This window comes from Salmo salar, chromosome ssa12 (assembly GCF_905237065.1).
Source record: "Salmo salar chromosome ssa12, Ssal_v3.1, whole genome shotgun sequence".
In the NCBI taxonomy this organism is placed as follows: Eukaryota; Metazoa; Chordata; class Actinopteri; order Salmoniformes; family Salmonidae; genus Salmo; species Salmo salar.
Window position 1 is genome coordinate 93,908,200 of NC_059453.1, and position 19,020 is coordinate 93,927,219.

Genomic DNA, 19,020 nt, shown 5'->3' on the forward strand with positions numbered 1-19,020 from the left:
AGATACAACATTATCTAGCTGATCACTCATTAGACAGGACCAGAGATACAACATTATCTAGCTGATCAGTCATTAGACAGGACCAGAGATACAACATTATCTAGCTGATCACTCATTAGACAGGACCAGAGATACAACATTATCTAGCTGATCAGTCATTAGACAGGACCAGAGATACAACATTATCTAGCTGATCACTCATTAGACAGGACCAGAGATACAACATTATCTAGCTGATCAGTCATTAGACAGGACCAGAGATACAACATTATCTAGCTGATCACTCATTAGACAGGACCAGAGATACAACATTATCTAGCTGATTACTCCTTAGACAGGACCAGAGATACAACATTATCTAGCTGATCACTCATTAGACAGGACCAGAGATACAACATTATCTAGCTGATCAGTCATTAGACAGGACCAGAGATACAACATTATCTAGCTGATCACTCATTAGACAGGACCAGAGATACAACATTATCTAGCTGATCACTCATTAGACAGGACCAGAGATACAACATTATCTAGCTGATCACTCATTAGACAGGACCAGAGATACAACATTATCTAGCTGATCACTCATTAAACAGGACCAGAGATACAACATTATCTAGCTGATCACTCATTAGACAGGACCAGAGATACAACATTATCTAGCCGATCAGTCATTAGACAGGACCAGAGATACAACATTATCTAGCTGATAACTCATTAGACAGGACCAGAGATACAACATTATCTAGCTGATCACTCATTAGACAGGACCAGAGATACAACATTATCTAGCGGATCACTCATTAGACAGGACCAGAGATACAACATTATCTAGCGGATCACTCATTAGACAGGACCAGAGATACAACATTATCTAGCTGATCACTCATTAGACAGGACCAGAGATACAACATTATCTAGCTGATCACTCATTAGACAGGACCAGAGATACAACATTATCTAGCTGATCACTCATTAGACAGGACCAGAGATACAACATTATCTAGCTGATCACTCATTAGACAGGACCAGAGATACAACATTATCTAGCTGATCACTCATTAGACAGGACCAGAGATACAACATTATCTAGCTGATTACTCATTAGACAGGACCAGAGATACAACATTATCTAGCTGATCAGTCATTAGACAGGACCAGATATACAACATTATCTAGCTGATCACTCATTAGACAGGACCAGAGATACAACATTATCTAGCTGATCACTCATTAGACAGGACCAGAGATACAACATGATCTAGCTGATCACTCATTAGACAGGACCAGAGATACAACATTATCTAGCTGATCAGTCATTAGACAGGACCAGAGATACAACATTATCTAGCTGATTACTCCTTAGACAGGACCAGAGATACAACATTATCTAGCTGATAATAATATATATCCCACCTTTCATTAAACCTACAGGCTTCAGGACCCACGACAGATGAATAGAATGATGAATCACATTCTGGTTCTGAGTTCCACACAGACAAACAGATAAGACCAGACAGAGTTAATCGATAAGTTCTTTGTTGGTTGTGAGTGCCAGGGAGATAACTTGTGGTTTGAAGTATTCAAGGCGGACTCCACAGGAAAATAGTCTTTGATGCTGCGTTTCTTATACACTGCTCAAAAAAATAAAAGGAACACTTAAACAACACATCCTAGATCTGAATGAAAGAAATAATCTTATTAAATACTTTTTTCTTTACATAGTTGAATGTGCTGACAACAAAATCACACAAAAATAATCAATGGAAATCCAATTTATCAACCCATGGAGGTCTGGATTTGGAGTCACACTCAAAATTAAAGTGGAAAACCACACTACAGGCTGATCCAACTTTGATGTAATGTCCTTATAACAAGTCAAAATGAGGCTCAGTAGTGTGTGTGGCCTCCACGTGCCTGTATGACCTCCCTACAACGCCTGGGCATGCTCCTGATGAGGTGGCGGATGGTCTCTTGAGGGATCTCCTTCCAGACCTGGACTAAAGCATCCACCAACTCCTGGACAGTCTGTGGTGCAACGTGGCGTTGGTGGATGGAGCGAGACATGATGTCCCAGATGTGCTCAATTGGATTCAGGTCTGGGGAATGGGCGGGCCAGTCCATAGCATCAATGCCTTCCTCTTGCAGGAACTGCTGACACACTCCAGCCACATGAGGTCTAGCATTGTCTTGCATTAGGAGGAACCCAGGGCCAACCGCACCAGCATATGGTCTCACAAGGTGTCTGAAGATCTCATCTCGGTACCTAATGGCAGTCAGGCAACCTCTGGCGAGCACATGGAGGGCTGTGCGTCCCCCCAAAGAAATGCCACCCCACACCATGACTGACCCACCGCCAAACCGGTCCTGCTGGAGGATCTTTCAGGCAGAAGAACGTTCTCCATGGCTTCTCCAGACTCTGTCACGTCTGTCACGTGCTCAGTGTGAACCTGCTTTCATCTGTGAAGAGCACAGGGCGCCAGTGGCGAATTTGCCAATCTTGGTGTTCTCTGGCAAATGCCAAACGTCTGCACGGTGTTGGGCTGTAAGCACAACCCCCAACTGTGGACGTCGGGCCCTCATACCACCCTCATGGATTCTGTTTCTGACCGTTTGAACAGACACATGCACATTTGTGCCTGCTGGAGGTCATTTTGCAGGGCTCTGGCAGTGCTCTTCCTGCTCCTCCTTGCACAAAGGCGGAGGTAGCGGCCCTGCTGCTGGGTTGTTGCCCTCCTACGGCCTCCTCCACGTCTCCTGATGTACTGGCCTGTCTCCTGGTAGCGCCTCCATGCTCTGGACACTACGCTGACAGACACAGCAAACCTTCTTGCCACAGCTCGCATTGATGTGCCATCCTGGATGAGCTGCACTACCTGAGCCACTTGTGTGGGTTGTAGACTCCGTCTCATGCTACCACTAGAGTGAAAGCACCGCCAGCATTCAAAAGTGACCAAAACATCAGCCAGGAAGCATAGGAACTGAGAAGTGGTCTGTGGTCTCCACCTGCAGAACCACTCCTTTATTGGGGGTGTCTTGCTTATTGCCTATCATTTCCACCTGTTGTCTATTCCATTTGCACAACAGCATGTGAAATGTATTGTCAATCAGTGTTGCTTCCTAAGTGGACAGTTTGATTTCACAGAAGTGTGATTGACTTGGAGTTACATTGTGTTGTTTAAGTGTTCCCTTTATTTTTTTGAGCAGTATAGTAGGATTGTGAGGTAGAGAGGTACATGTAGGTAGAGAGTTTGAGAAAGGAGAGAGTTTGTCAACAAGTAAAGAGAATGTCAATCAAATATCCCATGTTACAAAGCCTAACCCTCTACCACAGTACGACTGTGATTAACAATAAATTACATTTTGTTGGAAATAAAGATCTACCTACTGTATAGAGATTAACCATATGATGTTGGTAGTTACTTAACGTTCTAAATGAAAACAGAAAGCAAGCTCCTGTCTTCACATACACCCAGTAGATTAAAGGACTTCTCATACACCCAGTAGATTAGATGACTTCTCATACACCCACTAGATTAAATGGACTTCTCATACACCCACTAGATTAAAAGGACTTCTCATACACCCACTAGATTAAATGACTTCTCATACACCCACTAGATTAAATGACTTCTCATACACCCACTAGATTAAAGGACTTCTCATACACCCACTAGATTAAATGGACTTCTCATACACCCACCAGATTAAAAGGACTTCTCATACACCCACTAGATTAAATAACTTCTCATACACCCACTAGATTAAATGACTTCTCATACACCCACTAGATTAAATAACTTCTCATACACCCACTAGATTAAAGGACTTCTCATACACCCACTAGATTAAATTACTTCTCATACACCCACTAGATTAAAGGACTTCTCATACACCCACTAGATTAAATTACTTCTCATACACCCACTAGATTAAAGGACTTCTCATACACCCACTAGGTTAAAGGACTTCTCATACACCCACTAGATTAAAGGATTTATCATACACCCACTAGATTAAAAGGACTTCTCATACATCCACTAGATTAAAGGATTTATCATACACCCACTAGATGAAAGGATTTATCATACACCCACTAGATTAAAATACTTCTTATACACCCACTAGATTAATTTATTTTTCATACACCCACTAGATTAAAGGACTTTTCATACACCCACAAGATTAAAGGATTTATCATACACCCACTAGATTAAAATACTTCTCATACACCCACTAGATTAAAATACTTCTCATACATCCACTAGATTAAAGGACTTCTCATACACCCACTAGATTAAATTACTTCCCATACACCCACTAGAGAAGACAGTGATGACAGATACACATGCTTACAGATCAACAATGCCAACAGGCTATTTTGTTGCAATCTAGGATTCTCAACCATTAGTGTCTTCCCACAGTCACTGTGAAGCACCATACGTCTGAACAGCAACACTACTCACACAATGAATACTGCTTTATGTTTTGGTACATTGCTCATTTAGCTGATATTGTATCTTCATTAAATATGCCAGTCATAAGATTAATTCAGATTTTTACATGTCCCACTTTCTTTATTCAGAGTAAAACTGCGTTGGATAAAATCCACTTTCTACATAAATTGTCAAGCTAAGGCTCAAGCACAGACAGTTGACTTGCAGAGCAGCTCAACTGTAAGTCTCCTCGGGGGGGAAAGCCTTCTTCTAAAAGCCAGACAGGTCAGTCAGTAGATTTACACACAATGACAAAAGACCAAGACTATGCGCCTATTTTTAGCATTATCATCCTAGTCGTTAAACAATCCTTTGGAAATCTGCCTCTAGTGAAATGAAACGTCAGGTGGTTGTTCCTACATCAGGGCCTGATTAGCTGATACAGCATGACTGCATCTGTGGCTGTGAATGGGAGACTGAGGGGATGGAGGTTCAGGCGTAAGTCAAGGAAGATGTTGTCCTGTACAAGGCTGCCCCGCATGCACATTCAGTAAAAAAGTGAGCGAATACTGTAAAAACAATGGAGATCTCACCTGGCAGCCAGTCCTCCTGGTCGTAGGTTAGAGACGCGGGGCTTTCCATCCTTGTCTGTTCCTCCAGAGATGGTGAGGCCCAAGGTGCTGCCTTCCTTCTTAATCAGCTCTACTATCGTCACGCCCCGCAGATCTTCTATCCCAAATACAAACACAAGAACAAACAAACACAGAGTCAAAGGACAGTATACATTATATAGTAACCAAGCCTTCACAGTCAAAAGAACACACAGTCAATGGACAGTATACATAGTACAGTGCCTTCGGAAAGTATTCGACCCCTTGACTTTTTCCAAAACATTTTACGTTACTTTTTCTAAAATGGATTAAATAAATCAAAATCTTCAGCAATCTACACACAATATCCCATAATGACAAAGTGAAAACAGGTTTTTCTGAAATTTTTGAAATGTATTACAAATAAAAAAAAAGAAATACCTTTACAAAAGTAAGTATTCATAAGTATTCAGACTCTTTGCTATGAGACTCAAAATTGAGCTCAGGTGCATCATGTTTCCATTGATCATCCTTGAGATGCTTCTACAACTTGATTGGAGTCCACCTGTGGTAAATTCAATTGATTGGACATGATTTGGAAAGGCACACACCTGTCTATATAAGGTCCCACAGTTGACAGTGCATGTCAGAGCAAACACCAAGCCGTTGTTATGTGGGGTGGAGCAGGTGAACCCAAATGGAGTCAGACGAGGAGACAGGGATAAGGTAACCGAGGTATTTGTTGAAAAGCGGGGGGTAAATGGGGTGCAGGCCAGGGGTAGCTCGGGCAGGTAGCAGGGAACCAGGGATTGAGGCTGCAGCCAGGGCAAGGGGAGGAGGGGCAGGGTAAGCAGGCCTGGAGCGGAATCCAAGAAAGCAGTAGAGCGGGGGTACAGGGCTGGGAAGCAGGACTGACAAGACGAGGGACTGGAGAAAGGGACCAGAGTCAGAGCGGACGGAACTGTAGTGGGGAGAAAAGCAGCGTCAGGCTAGTGAAAACAGGCACCACAGGATAACAACATCTATGCAGGAACAAACGGCTTGAAATGCAGACTGACTGAGCAGAGGCTAGAATCTGGCAGTGTGGAAGTGGCAGGGCTGAGTATTAGTGGAGGTCTTGATTATGGAGCAGGTTGCAGCTGGTGGGGATCTGCTCTGACTCCAGCACACCTGTCTCCACTCACACAATCAGATACACTCACACAGAGAGAGAGAGGGAGAGAGCACTGGGGGAGTGGCGGCAGGTTAGGGAGACACATGATGAGAAGTAGAGGGCGTGGCAGGGGCAGATGTAACAGCCATGAGGTCGAAGGAATTGTCCGTAGAGCTCCGAGACAGGATTGTGTCGAGGCAGAGATCTGGGGAAGGGTACCAAAAATGTTCTGCAGCATTGAAGGTCCACAAGAACACAGTGGCCTCCATCATTCTTAAATGGAAGAAGTTTGGAACCACCAAAACTATTCCTAGAGCTGGCCGCCTGGCCAAACTGAGCAATCGGGGGAGAAGGACCCTGGTCATGGAGGTGACCAAGAACCAAATGGCCACTCTGACAGAGCTCTAGAGTTCCTCTGTGGAGATGGGAGACCCTTCCAGAAGATTGAAATCTTTAGCCTGAATGCCAAGCATCACGTCTGAGGGAAACCTGGCACCATGCCTACAGTGAAGCATGGTGTTGGCAGCATCATGCAATTGGGATGTTTTTCAGCGGCAGGGACTGGGAGACTAGTCATCATCGAGGCAAAGATGAACGGAGCAAAGTCCCGAGAGATTCTTGATGAAAACCTGCTCTAGAGCGCTCAGGACCTCAGACTGGGGTGAAGGTTCACCTTCCAACAGGACAACGACACTAAGCACACAGCCAAGACAACGCAGGAGTGGCTTTGGGACAAGTCTCTGAATGTCCTTGAGTGGACCAGCCAGATCCCGGACTTGAACCCGATCGAACATCTCTGGAGAGATCTGAAAATAGCTGTGCAGCGATGCTCCCCATCCAACCTGACAGAGCTTGAGAGAATCTGCAGAGAAGAATGGGAGAAACTCCCCAAATACAGGTGTGCAAAACTTGTAGCGTCATACCCAAGATGACTCGAGGCTGTATTAGATTGATGTGTGTAGATTGATGAGAAAAAAAAACTTTTAATCAATTTTAGCATAAGGTTCTAACGTAACAAATTGTGGAAAAAGTCAAGGGGTCTGAATACTTTCCAAATGCACTGTATTGTCACCAAGCCTTCAAAACCACAAGAACACACAGGAACACAGTCAATGGCTATTACATATAAATAGCTTAGTGACCTTTCCCAGCATGTACTGTTGCTTTAATGAGTAGGACTAAGAGTTTTTCCCAAACGTCTGCAAAACAATCTTTCTCTGCAATCTGCTTCTCATTTGGCCCAATAGTCACATTTTGTAAACATTCCATTTTTTATCAGTTCTAGCAGCCTGACTAAAGAGAGAGACCAGCTACAGGCCAGTTATAGCAGCCTGAGTAAAGAGAGAGACCAGCTATAGGCCAGTTATAGCAGCCTGACTAAAGAGAGAGACCAGCTATAGGCCAGTTATAGCAGCCTGACTAAAGAGAGAGACCAGCTACAGACCAGTTATAGCAGCCTGAGTATAGAGAGAGACCAGCTATAGGCCAGTTATAGCAGCCTAACTAAAGAGAGAGACCAGCTATAGGCCAGTTATAGCAGCCTGAGTAAAGAGAGAGACCAGCTAGAGGCCAGTTATAGCAGCCTGAGTATAGAGAGAGACCAGCTATAGGCCAGTTATAGCAGCCTGAGTAAAGAGAGAGACCAGCTATAGGCCAGTTATAGCAGCCTGACTAAAGAGAGAGACCAGCTACAGGCCAGTTATAGCAGCCTGAGTAAAGAGAGAGACCAGCTATAGGCCAGTTATAGCAGCCTGACTAAAGAGAGAGACCAGCTATAGGCCAGTTATAGCAGCCTGACTAAAGAGAGAGACCAGCTACAGACCAGTTATAGCAGCCTGAGTAAAGAGAGAGACCAGCTAGAGGCCAGTTATAGCAGCCTGAGTATAGAGAGAGACCAGCTATAGGCCAGTTATAGCAGCCTGAGTAAAGAGAGAGACCAGCTATAGGCCAGTTATAGCAGCCTGACTAAAGAGAGAGACCAGCTACAGGCCAGTTATAGCAGCCTGAGTAAAGAGAGAGACCAGCTATAGGCCAGTTATAGCAGCCTGACTAAAGAGAGAGACCAGCTATAGGCCAGTTATAGCAGCCTGACTAAAGAGAGAGACCAGCTATAGGCCAGTTATAGCAGCCTGACTAAAGAGAGAGACCAGCTACAGGCCAGTTATAGCAGCCTGAGTAAAGAGAGAGACCAGCTATAGGCCAGTTATAGCAGCCTGACTAAAGAGAGAGACCAGCTATAGGCCAGTTATAGCAGCCTGACTAAAGAGAGAGACCAGCTATAGGCCAGTTATAGCAGTCTGACTAAAGAGAGAGACCAGCTATAGGCCAGTTATAGCAGCCTAACTAAAGAGAGAGACCAGCTACAGGCCAGTTATAGCAGCCTAACTAAAGAGAGAGACCAGCTATAGGCCAGTTATAGCAGCCTGAGTAAAGAGAGAGACCAGCTACAGGCCAGTTATAGCAGCCTGAGTAAAGAGAGAGACCAGCTAAAGGCCAGTTATAGCAGCCTGAGTAAAGAGAGAGACCAGCTACAGGCCAGTTATAGCAGCCTAACTAAAGAGAGAGACCAGCTACAGGCCAGTTATAGCAGCCTGACTAAAGAGAGAGACCAGCTACAGGCCAGTTACAACAACCTGACTAAAGAGAGAGACCAGCTACAGACCGTTATAGCACCCTCACAAATCTATTGTAGCAAACGGTCACTAGCGTGAAAAGCAAACACCCTACGTATCGGGCCAATCGGGTTAACTCACTTGATAGAAATTGTAATGTGGCTCATACAGCGAAGATCGCTACAGTGCTTCGAATACTCAGCCCCTTCACCTGCCGGGCCATGCATTCTGATGGCGTCACTTCCGACACCAATGTAGCAAATTCGGGGGGTGGCCCCGACTGGGACGCAAACCCGAGTCCAGAGACTGTTAAGCCAACACCTTAACCTGTTACGCCAAGAGGTCCAAACCCCTTGAGGAGGTTCCGAACTCCTTGACAAGGTTCCAAATCCCTTGACGAGGTTCCAAACCCCTTGACGAGGTTCCGAACCCCTTGACGAGGTTCCGAACTCCTTGACGAGGTTCCGAACCCCTTGACGAGGTTCCAAACCCCTTGACGAGGTTCCAAACCCCTTGACGAGGTTCCGAACCCCTTGACGAGGTTCCGAATCCCTTGACGAGGTTCCGAATCCCTTGACATTCCGAACTCCTTGACGAGGTTCCAAACCCCTTGACGAGGTTCCAAACCCCTTGACGAGGTTCCAAACCCCTTGACGAGGTACCGAATCCCTTGACATTCCGAACTCCTTGACCAGGTTCCGAACCCCTTGACGAGGTTTCCGAACCCCTTGACCAGGTTCCGAACTCCTTGACGAGGTTCCGAACTCCTTGACGAGGTTCCGAACTCCTTGACGAGGTTCCGAACTCCTTGACGAGGTTCCAAACCCCTTGACCAGGTTCCGAACTCCTTGACGAGGTCGCTAAGTGTTGAGTTAAGGTCGCAACACCACCTTCCTTCGGGAGAAAATGTCCCTTTGCTTCTCTATACCAAGTCCCTCAGCGGTAACATCCCACTTCTGACACCAGTGGAGCAGGAAATGAAAGGTAAACACCATACGCATCACACCAATAGGGTTAACCCAACTGGCAAGGTAAAAAAAATCTGACGTTCTGCCCTTGGCAAAGGCAGTTAATCGCCAACAACAACTGCTCCCTGGGCACCGATGACGTGGACGTCGCTTTAAGACAGCCCCCCCCCCCCCACCTCTCTGATTCAGAGGGGTTGGGTTAAATGAGGAAGACACGTTTTGGTTGAATGCATTCAGTTGTGCAACTGGCTACGTATACCCTTTCTCTAGCATGTAATGATATAACATGTAGTATGTACTGACATAGCATGCAGTATGTAATGACATAACATGTAGTATGTAATGATATAGCATGTAATGATATAACATGTAGTATGTAATAATGTAGTATGTACTGACATAGTATGTAGTATGTACTGATGTAGCATGTAATAATATAGCATGTAGTATATACTGACATAGTATGTTGTATGTACTGATATAACATGTAGTATATACTGATATAACATGTATATATGTAATGATATAACATGTAGTATGTAATGATATAACATGTAGTATGTACTGATATAACATGTAGTATGTACTGATATAACATGTAGTATGTACTGATATAACATGTAGTATGTAATTATATAACATGTAGTATGTACTGATATAACATGTAGTATGTAATTATATAACATGTAGTATGTAATAATATAGCATGTAGTATGTACTGATGTAGTATGTAATGACATAACATGTTGTATGTACTGATATAGCATGTAATATGTAATGATATAATATGTAGTATGTAATTATATAACATGTAGTATGTAATGATATTGCATGTAGTATGTAATGATATAACATTTAGTATGTACTGATATAGTATGTAGTATGTAATGATACAGCAAGTAGTATGTAATGATATAACACGCAGTACGTAATTATATAACATGTAGTATGTAATCATATAACATGTATGTATGTAATGATATAGCATGTAGTATGTACTGACATAACATGTTGTCACGGGTGTCGTTGGTAATGGAGGACCTAAACGCAGCAGGTATGTGTAAGCTCATCTTGACGTTTATTAACTCAGAATGAACGTACAAAAATAACAAACAAGAGAACGAACGATCAACAGACAGTCTGGCAAGGCACAAGGCTAAACACAGAACAATCTCCCACAAATACACAGACAAACACACCCAACTAATATAGGACTTCCAATCAAAGGCAACACCACACAGCTGCCTTCAATTGGAAGTCCACCCCAATTAACTCAACATAGAAATAGATCAACCAGACTACACATAGAAATACATCAACATAGACCATAACTCAAAACCCGGAAATAATAAATCAAACGCCCTCCTAACTAACACACCACCCCGAACCACATAAAACAAATACCCTCTGCCACGTCCCGACCAAACTAAAATGACAATTAACCCTTATACTGGCCAGGACGTGACACATGTAGTATGAACTGCTAACGTGCGTCCTGTGTGTAATGGTCATTTGGGCAGGTATTCCAACAGTTTCCAATGGAATATTTTTTTTTATATGTACACTGAACAAAAATATAAAAACAACATGTAAAGTGCTGGTCCCATGTTTCATGAGCTGAAATAAAATACATTTTCCATACACACAAAATATTATTTCTCTCAAATGTTGTGCACAAATGTGTTTAACATCCCTCTTCGTGAGCATTTCTCCTTTGCCAAGATAATTCATCCACCTGACAGGTGTGGCATATCAAGAAGCTGATTAAACAGAAATATCATTACACAGGTGCACCTTGTGCTGGGGGCAATAAAAGGACACTCTAAAATGTGCAGTTTTATCACACAACACAATACCACAGATGTCTCAAGTTGAGGGAGCATGCAATTAGCAAGCTGACTGCAGGAATGTCCACCAGAGCTGTTGCCAGAGAACTAAATGTACATTTTTCTACCATAAGCCACCTCCAACATCATTTTAGAGAATTTGGCAGTACGCCCAACCTGTCTCACAACCACAGACCGCATATAACCACACCTGCCCAGGGATGTGAGCATTCAGTCTGTTTGACCTGAAGAAGATCCGTTTCGGATTGAAGCACTGTCAATAAAGAGGTGAATTGGGAGCATAAACAGCCTTCCTCGTTCTACACAAATATCCCAAATAATTCCACACAATGAGTCTTTCCCACAAGCTCAGACCCTCAGTGACACATCATCCTATAAAGACTGGATCAGTTTGGATCACAAACTAGGTTACAATGTTAAAGTTCAAATTGTCACGCCCTGACCTTAGAGAGACGTTTATTTCCTCTATTTTGGTTAGGTCAGGGTGTGATGTGGGGTGGGTATTCTATGTATTTTTTTGTTTTGGGCCGAGTATGGTTCCTAATCAGAGGCAGCTGTCTATCGTTGTCTCTGATTGGGAATCATACTTAGGCAGCCTTTTCCCCCACCTGTGTTTGTGGGTTATTATTTTATTTGTGTGCGCCGCAGTTGCGTCACGGTCATGTCTGTTTACCTGTTTATTGTTTTGTTCGGGTTCCCTTCATTAAAGGATGTGGAATTACAGGCACGCTGCGCCTTGGTTGATTTACCACAGGGAGTCTGAGGACAGTGAACGTGACACAAATAAAATACTGTTTCAATATGAGTGTAACCAAAGCAGAACAGACAGTCATATGAAGGGAGCAAGGATGAATATATTGTAACCAATTAGTTTTCAATCAATATAACAATTAACTTTATGTCAAATATCATCACACAACAAAGTTAATATATCATTCTAACCAATGTCCCAATGTCCCAGTGTAAATAAGGAAGTCCAAAATCCAATCCAAGAACAAAATGTGCCATCCTCCTTTTTACTTAAATGCAAACCAGTGTAACATATTTTGGAATAATCAATGTTCAATTATCAAAGGCCATGGTAAGAATGTTTTCCTTTGCATTTGTTGTTTTGTGGGCTGGGGGTGTATGAGAAACTGGCTGTTTCTGTGTGCTTATTTGGCATGTTAGCATATTCAACGTTTTGGTCTAAAGTGGGTTTTTTTAAAGGACAAGCTTTACAAGTACATAATGTACATGCGCAACCATCAGACTGCCTGAATTTAGACCTAAAGCAGTGCAAGGTAGAGAAACATAATTTGAGTATATGCATGTAAAAATTCCTGAGGAAATCTATGCAAACACAGATAGAAGACAACAATAAATGTTGGTGCAAAGACTGTATGACAATATCTTTGTGATTCAGTACATGTTCAGTTGTGGAAGAGACCTTCCAGAGTTGCTGCTGTTAGCAATTTATGTAATTCTTCAATAACACAAACTCCAAAGCAAATCAGGGGGAGAAAAATAGGTTTATTTCAGAAGGACAAATCAAGATGTTATGCTGGGAGGTAGATGTTCAGATGTTCAGTCCCATCCTGTCCTCATCTTTTTCACCACTGAACAAAGGAACAGGAGCCCTTTTATAACCCCCCCACCCTAGCCCGGGGTTGACCAATCAAAAGTCCTTGCAGGAAAACTTGGCCAATGGCCAAATAACAAGTATCCCACTCCAGACTCAATGTACAGACCAATGAAAATGTGGCCCACGTAGAACACGTCTCTCTGAGGTCAGGAGTGACATTCCACAGATTCTGAACAGATGTTGAACTGAAACCCAACTCCTACTTATAATTCGCTATTGACCAGTAGTACTCTAGTTTTTAGTCCTCTCATCCTCTGCGTTGTGTATTTATCTTCAAAATATTCTTATACTGCAATGCGTCTGAGGATACGTGTTCCCTTACTGGCCGGGATCATAGGTTTGTTGTGTCCACTGTACGTTTAGTATGTTCTCACTGAAGTATTGTAAATCATCAGTGGCGTAATCATTGATTCACTTGTTCACTGTTCCCTTAGTCAATGGTCAGCATTGCTGTGCAGAGAGAGACCAGCTACAATAACCTGACTAGAAAGAGACCAGCTACAACAACCTGACTAGAGAGAGACCAGCTACAACAACCTGACTAGAGAGAGACCAGCTACAACAACCTGACTAAAGAGAGAGAGAGAGACCAGCTACAACAACCTGACTAAAGAGAGAGAGAGAGAGAGACCAGCTACAACAACCTGACTAAAGAGAGAGAGAGAGAGACCAGCTACAACAACCTGACTAAAGAGACCAGCTACAACAACCTGACTAGAGAGACCAGCTACAACAATCTGACTAGAGAGAGACCAGCTACAACAATCTGACTAGAGAGAGACCAGCTACAACAACCTGACTAGAGAGAGAGAGACCAGCTACAACAACCTGACTAAAGAGAGACCAGAAACAACAACCTGACTAGAGAGAGAGAGACCAGCTACAACAACCTGACTAAAGAGAGACCAGAAACAACAACCTGACTAGAGAGAGAGAGACCAGCTACAACAACCTGACTAGAGAGAGACCAGCTACAACAACCTGACTAGAGAGAGACCAGCTACAACAACCTGACTAGAGAGAGACCAGCTACAACAACCTGACTAGAGAGACCAGCTACAACAACCTGACTAGAGAGACCAGCTACAACAACCTGACTAAAGAGAGACCAGCTACAACAACCTGACTAAAGAGAGACCAGCTACAACAACCTGACTAGAGAGAGAGACCAGCTACAACAACCTGACTAGAGAGAGAGACCAGCTACAACAACCTGACTAAAGAGAGAGAGAGACCAGCTACAACAACCTGACTAAAGAGAGAGAGAGACCAGCTACAACAACCTGACTAGAGAGACCAGCTACAACAACCTGACTAAAAGAGAGCTAAGAGAGACCAGCTACAACAACCTGACTAAAGAGAGAGAGAGAGAGACCAGCTACAACAACCTGACTAAAGAGAGAGCTACACAGAAGAGGAGAGAGACCAGCTACAACAACCTGACTAAAGAGAGAGACCAGCTACAACAACCTGACTAAAGAGAGAGAGAGAGAGACCAGCTACAACAACCTGACTAAAGAGACCAGCTACAACAATCTGACTAGAGAGAGACCAGCTACAACAACCTGACTAGAGAGAGAGAGACCAGCTACAACAACCTGACTAAAGAGAGACCAGAAACAACAACCTGACTAGAGAGAGAGAGACCAGCTACAACAACCTGACTAAAGAGAGACCAGAAACAACAACCTGACTAGAGAGAGACCAGCTACAACAACCTGACTAGAGAGAGAGAGACCAGCTACAACAACCTGACTAGAGAGAGACCAGCTACAACAACCTGACTAGAGAGAGACCAGCTACAACAACCTGACTAGAGAGAGACCAGCTACAACAACCTGACTAAGAGAGACCAGCTACAACAACCTGACTAAAGAGAGACCAGCTACAACAACCTGACTAAAGAGAGACCAGCTACAACAACCTGACTAAAGAGAGACCAGCTACAACAACCTGACTAGAGAGAGAGACCAGCTACAACAACCTGACTAAAGAGAGAGAGAGACCAGCTACAACAACCTGACTAAAGAGAGAGAGAGACCAGCTACAACAACCTGACTAGAGAGACCAGCTACAACAACCTGACTAAGAGAGACCAGCTACAACAACCTGACTAAAGAGAGACCAGCTACAACAACCTGACTAAAGAGAGACCAGCTACAACAACCTGACTAAAGAGAGACCAGCTACAACAACCTGACTAAAGAGAGACCAGCTACAACAACCTGACTAAAGAGAGACCAGCTACAACAACCTGCCTAAAGAGAGACCAGCTACAATAACCTGACTAAGAGAGAGAGAGACCAGCTACAACAACCTGACTAAAGAGAGAGAGACCAGCTACAACAACCTGACTAAAGAGAGAGAGACCAGCAACAACAACCTGACTAAGAGAGAGAGAGACCAGCTACAACAACCTGACTAGAGAGAGAGAGACCAGCTACAACAACCTGACTAGAGAGACCAGCTACAACAACCTGACTAAAGAGAGACCAGCTACAACAACCTGACTAAAGAGAGACCAGCTACAACAACCTGACTAGAGAGAGACCAGCTACAACAACCTGACTAAAGAGAGACCAGCTACAACAACCTGACTAAAGAGAGACCAGCTACAACAACCTGACTAAAGAGAGAGAGACCAGCTACAACAACCTGACTAAAGAGAGAGAGACCAGAAACAACAACCTGACTAGAGAGAGAGAGACCAGCTACAACAACCTGACTAGAGAGAGAGAGACCAGCTACAACAACCTGACTAAAGAGAGAGAGAGAGACCAGCTACAACAACCTGACTAGAGAGAGACCAGCTACAACAACCTGACTAGAGAGAGAGAGACCAGCTACAACAACCTGACTAAAGAGAGAGAGAGACCAGCTACAACAACCTGACTAAAGAGAGAGAGAGACCAGCTACAACAACCTGACTAAAGAGAGAGAGAGACCAGCTACAACAACCTGACTAAAGAGAGAGAGAGACCAGCTACAACAACCTGACTAAAGAGAGAGAGAGACCAGCTACAACAACCTGACTAAAGGGAGAGAGAGACCAGCTACAACAACCTGACTAAAGAGAGAGAGAGACCAGCTACAACAACCTGACTAAAGAGAGAGAGAGACCAGCTACAACAACCTGACTAAAGAGAGAGAGACCAGCTACAACAACCTGACTAAAGAGAGAGAGAGACCAGCTACAACAACCTGACTAAAGAGAGAGAGAGACCAGCTACAACAACCTGACTAAAGAGAGAGAGACCAGCTACAACAACCTGACTAAAGAGAGAGAGACCAGCTACAACAACCTGACTAAAGAGAGAGAGACCAGCTACAACAACCTGACTAAAGAGAGAGAGACCAGCTACAACAACCTGACTAAAGAGAGAGAGAGAGAGACCAGCTACAACAACCTGACTAAAGAGAGAGAGACCAGCTACAACAACCTGACTAAAGAGAGAGAGAGAGACCAGCTACAACAACCTGACTAGAGAGAGAGAGACCAGCTACAACAACCTGACTAGAGAGAGACCAGCTACAACAACCTGACTAAAGAGAGACCAGCTACAATAACCTGACTAAAGACAGACCAGCTACAATAACCTGACTAAAGAGAGACCAGCTACAACAACCTGACTAAAGAGAGAGAGACCAGCTACAACAACCTGACTAAAGAGAGAGAGACCAGAAACAACAACATGACTAGAGAGAGAGAGACCAGCTACAACAACCTGACTAAAGAGAGAGAGACCAGCTACAACAACCTGACTAAAGAGAGAGACCAGAAACAACAACCTGACTAGAGAGAGAGAGACCAGCTACAACAACCTGACTAAAGAGAGAGAGACCAGCTACAACAACCTGACTAAAGAGAGAGAGACCAGCTACAACAACCTAACTAGAGAGAGACCAGCTACAACAACCTGACTAAAGAGAGAGAGAGAGACCAGCTACAACAACCTGACTAGAGAGAGACCAGCTACAATAACCTGACTAGAGAGAGAGAGAGAGACCAGCTACAACAACCTGACTAAAGAGAGAGACCAGCTACAACAACCTGACTAAAGAGAGAGACCAGAAACAACAACCTGACTAGAAAGAGAGAGAGACCAGCTACAACAACCTGACTAGAGAGAGACCAGCTACAACAACCTGACTAAAGAGAGAGAGAGACCAGCTACAACAACCTGACTAAAGAGAGAGAGAGACCAGCTACAACAACCTGACTAAAGAGAGAGAGAGACCAGCTACAACAACCTGACTAAAGAGAGAGAGACCAGCTACAACAACCTGACTAAAGAGAGAGAGAGAGAGACCAGTTACAACAACCTGACTAAAGAGAGAGAGACCAGCTACAACAACCTGACTAAAGAGAGAGAGAGAGACCAGCTACAACAACCTGACTAGAGAGAGAGAGACCAGCTACAACAACCTGACTAAAGAGACCAGAGAGAGAGAGAGAGAGAGAGACGGAGAGAGAGACAGAGAGACAGAGAGAGAGACAGAGAGAGACAGAGAGAGAGAGAGACAGAGAGAGACAGAGAGAGAGAGAGACAGAGAGAGAGAGAGAGAGAGCAGTAGAGACTTTGTAAGGTAACAATTTACTTTGACTACATATCCATGACGCATTTATTACACATCTATAAGCATTTCATAAACGTGTATTAACAGGTCCCAACCGCATTATTAAAGGTTAATGAAATATATTCATAGTATATCTATGTCGTATTTAGGTAAAACTCCAACCAAAAACAATTTTTGGGTGTTTTATTATGGCTGTTCTCAAAAGTGTGCTTCTGCCATACCAGTGTTAGTGAATATGTCAAAAAGGCAAAACCATGTTTTGACAGTTATGCTGATATGTAGCCCGTACTAGCCACATTTCCCCCACCGGCCGGTATATGCCCGTGACTTACCTTCTGCTTCTCACTGAGGTCAATGGTGCAGGAAGATCCCCACAGGGTTGAATCGTCAGGGTACATTTTACAGATCAAATCGTGTTGTTGTGGGTCATATCATAACTCTTTCATAACCCATTAACATCACGCCACATCAGTATTCAACTGGTCATACTGGTCTATACATGAAGGATCCATGTATATGAATTATACGCAGTCAAAGTTAAGTAAAATCTATTTGTATAGCTAAGCTCTTCATGGTAATGAACTCTGCATTCTGCAAGTCTGATCGATAACACCAACGTTAAAAGTCTATGTATGAACTTGACGCGGTCAAAGTAATTTCTGTTTTCCCCTTCATAAAGCATTCCTAAAGCATTCATAAAGCATTCCTAAAGCATTCATAAAGCATTTATAAAGCATTTATAAAGCATTCATAAAGCATTCATAAAGCATTCGTAAAACAGTCATAAAGCATTCGTAAAGCATTCATAAAGCAGTCATAAAGCATTTATAAAGCATTCATAAAGCGTTCATAAAGCAGTTAAAAAAGAATAAGGACACAATACATAATGTGGCTCAGTTGGTATAGCATGGTGTTTGTAACGCCAGCATGGTGTGTGCAGTGCCAGGGTTGTGGGTTCGATTCCCACGGGGGGCCAGTACAAAAAACAAAACAAAAAAAAATGCATGAAATGAAATGTATGAAATGTATGCACTCACTACTGTAAGTCGCTCTGGATAAGAGTGTCTGCTAAATGACTAAAAATGTTTTTTTTTAAGAAATGTTAAAGGAAATACTAACATTTTATTTTAATTTTCCAGATGTAACGTTACGTTTGCTAGCTAGCTAGCACAGAAAATAATTGCTCAGGACATCGCCAAAGAATCCTACTAT

At 43.4% G+C, this 19,020-nt stretch overlaps 1 protein-coding gene across 2 annotated transcripts in view; it reads right to left on the reverse strand.

Annotated features, from left to right (window-relative positions):
- The window catches only part of LOC106566197 (glutamate receptor-interacting protein 2), a 173,995-nt gene that overhangs the window by 97,532 nt on the left and 57,443 nt on the right, over nucleotides 1-19,020 (reverse strand). The window contains exon 3 of one of the 2 annotated variants that reach the window (XM_045691958.1): nucleotides 5,030-5,162. In XM_045691958.1, coding sequence (XP_045547914.1) covers nucleotides 5,030-5,162 — 133 coding nt within the window. Of the gene's footprint in view, nucleotides 1-5,029; nucleotides 5,166-19,020 lie in introns of both variants that reach the window. The other variant, XM_045691957.1, reaches the window with a different exon arrangement.